Below are 1791 nucleotides of genomic sequence, written 5' to 3' on the forward strand. Positions count from 1 at the left end.
ACAAAATATATTTGTTTAATTTCATTGTTGTATACTTTCTTATTCTTCAAACTGTTTTCCCGTGTTTTTAATATATCCAAAACCAAAGATTAAATAAAACAGTTTATTTATTAAAAAATAATCATTTTTTTGTGTATTCCAAGACAACACTATGATACACACACACTGAACTAACCACCAAGATAAATTGAACAAAACAGTAAAACAATTTGTACATAAAAGTTTTTATTTTATATTAATGGCGGATCTGGTTACTGAAAAAACACTTAAACATATACTAAACATAAATGACAACATTAACAATCAACATATCCAAATTCACCTTCAAATTGTCTGCTGCAGCATCTGAAATATAACAATTTGACTGCAAATCAGAAATTATTGATTGCAAAGATTGGACCTTAGTTTGTAAACGACGATTTTTTTCCATCAAATTTTTAGTTTTTGAGCGAAGACCTGAAATGGTTGATTGGACAACAGGAAAATTGCGACGTGCTCTATTAGGACTACTAAAATCATTAATGCTAAGGTCCCCAAAACGTGTAGAATTACTGGATTTTGAATTTTTTTTGGCAAGAGGTGAAATAGAATCAAATAATTTTCTGAAAACAAAAAATTATTTTATTTTGGTTATTCATATAATAGGTAGGTAATAATTATGAATATAAATTTACCTCTTAGCATTCACTGGTGAATCTTCCATAAATGTATCATTATTATGTTCTAATGTTTGGGACAATGGTGAATTTAAACTGGTTGTAGCAGTAGCACTGAAATTTAAAATTTATTAAATAAATTTAAAAAAAAAAGAAAACTTACTTTTTAGAAGCGAGAGGAACAGCATCTCTTAAAAGGATCATCCGGCCTCCACTACTGATAAAATGCTCCTCATCAAAATGCTTAGAACATACACGATGCCAATTACTGACCTCAGTAAGCCCAAAAGCCTGCATCCAGGCACCTCGCCTATCATCTTTAGGAAATCTATTATATTATAAAAATTAAATTGATCAGAGAAAAACAAATTATGACAAATAATATTTTATATATAATTCTAATACTTACAAATGGAAAGATAATTCTTCATTTGTATTGGATTTTGATTTGCACACCACGCATATGTGCACCATTATAATAAATTGAACGTATATTATGTTAAATAAAATGTCAAATAGAATAATATGAAAAATATTATGGAGGTACGTGACAAAAGTTAAATAATTTGAATATTCAAATAATTGACAATTAAAAAAGGCACGAAATTTGAATATTCAAAATGACAATTTAAAAAGGCACGAAATTTGAATGATTGATAAACGAAAAGTGATAAGTGATAACCGTTGAACCACATTGGACCATCCTACTACCACCCTGGTTTCTTGGGTGCTCTCTGAACACGCGAATATTTGTTGAATGGCCTATCCTCTATATATTATCTATGGTTATTTCAGAAACCCAATGTTATAAATAGTTATGTACTCCGTGATAAGTACAAAAAAATATAACAAAGATGATAATATTGGTATTGTCATTTGTCATTTTAATAATAACTTATCAATTAAATATATTTTTTGCCAACAATATTGATAATATAGATTCTTACCATGATAAAACAATTATAAATTTAACAAATATATTGTTTGAATGACATACTATTATTATGATGACAAATTTAAATATTGTTAAAGTTTAATAAGATAGTATTGTCAATGAAGTTCAAGATATTTTTTTCAGTGTGGTTGTATTTCAAAATGCTTTCAAAATTTTCAATTTTGAGCTCTCAAAAGTATC

The 1791-nt window shown here is 27.4% G+C and overlaps 1 protein-coding gene across 1 annotated transcript; it reads right to left on the reverse strand.

Annotated features, from left to right (window-relative positions):
* Positions 1-87: 87 nt before the first annotated feature.
* LOC111041113 lies at positions 88-1435 on the reverse strand. The gene is made up of 4 exons (XM_022325273.1): positions 1066-1435; positions 820-984; positions 675-770; positions 88-602 (listed from the first exon to the last, which is right to left on the reverse strand). The coding sequence occupies exons 1-4, from the start codon at positions 1128-1130 to the stop codon at positions 278-280; spliced, it is 651 nt and encodes a 216-aa protein (XP_022180965.1). The 5' UTR covers positions 1131-1435; the 3' UTR covers positions 88-277.
* Between the last annotated feature and the right edge of the window lie 356 nt (positions 1436-1791).

This window comes from Myzus persicae, unplaced genomic scaffold, assembly GCF_001856785.1.
Source record: "Myzus persicae strain clone G006 unplaced genomic scaffold, MPER_G0061.0, whole genome shotgun sequence".
NCBI classification, from domain to species: domain Eukaryota; kingdom Metazoa; phylum Arthropoda; class Insecta; order Hemiptera; family Aphididae; genus Myzus; species Myzus persicae.

Excerpts from the sequence above, each read along its gene's own strand:
- LOC111041113 (XM_022325273.1), bottom strand. The coding sequence starts at position 1,130 with ATGGTGCACATATGCGTGGTGTGCAAATCAAAATCCAATACAAATGAA. Across the intron at positions 985-1,065 it reads GAAGAATTATCTTTCCATTT|ATTTCCTAAAGATGATAGGC; the intron begins GTAAGTATTAGA and ends ATAATATAATAG. Across the intron at positions 603-674 it reads TCACCAGTGAATGCTAAGAG|AAAATTATTTGATTCTATTT; the intron begins GTAAATTTATAT and ends TTTTGTTTTCAG.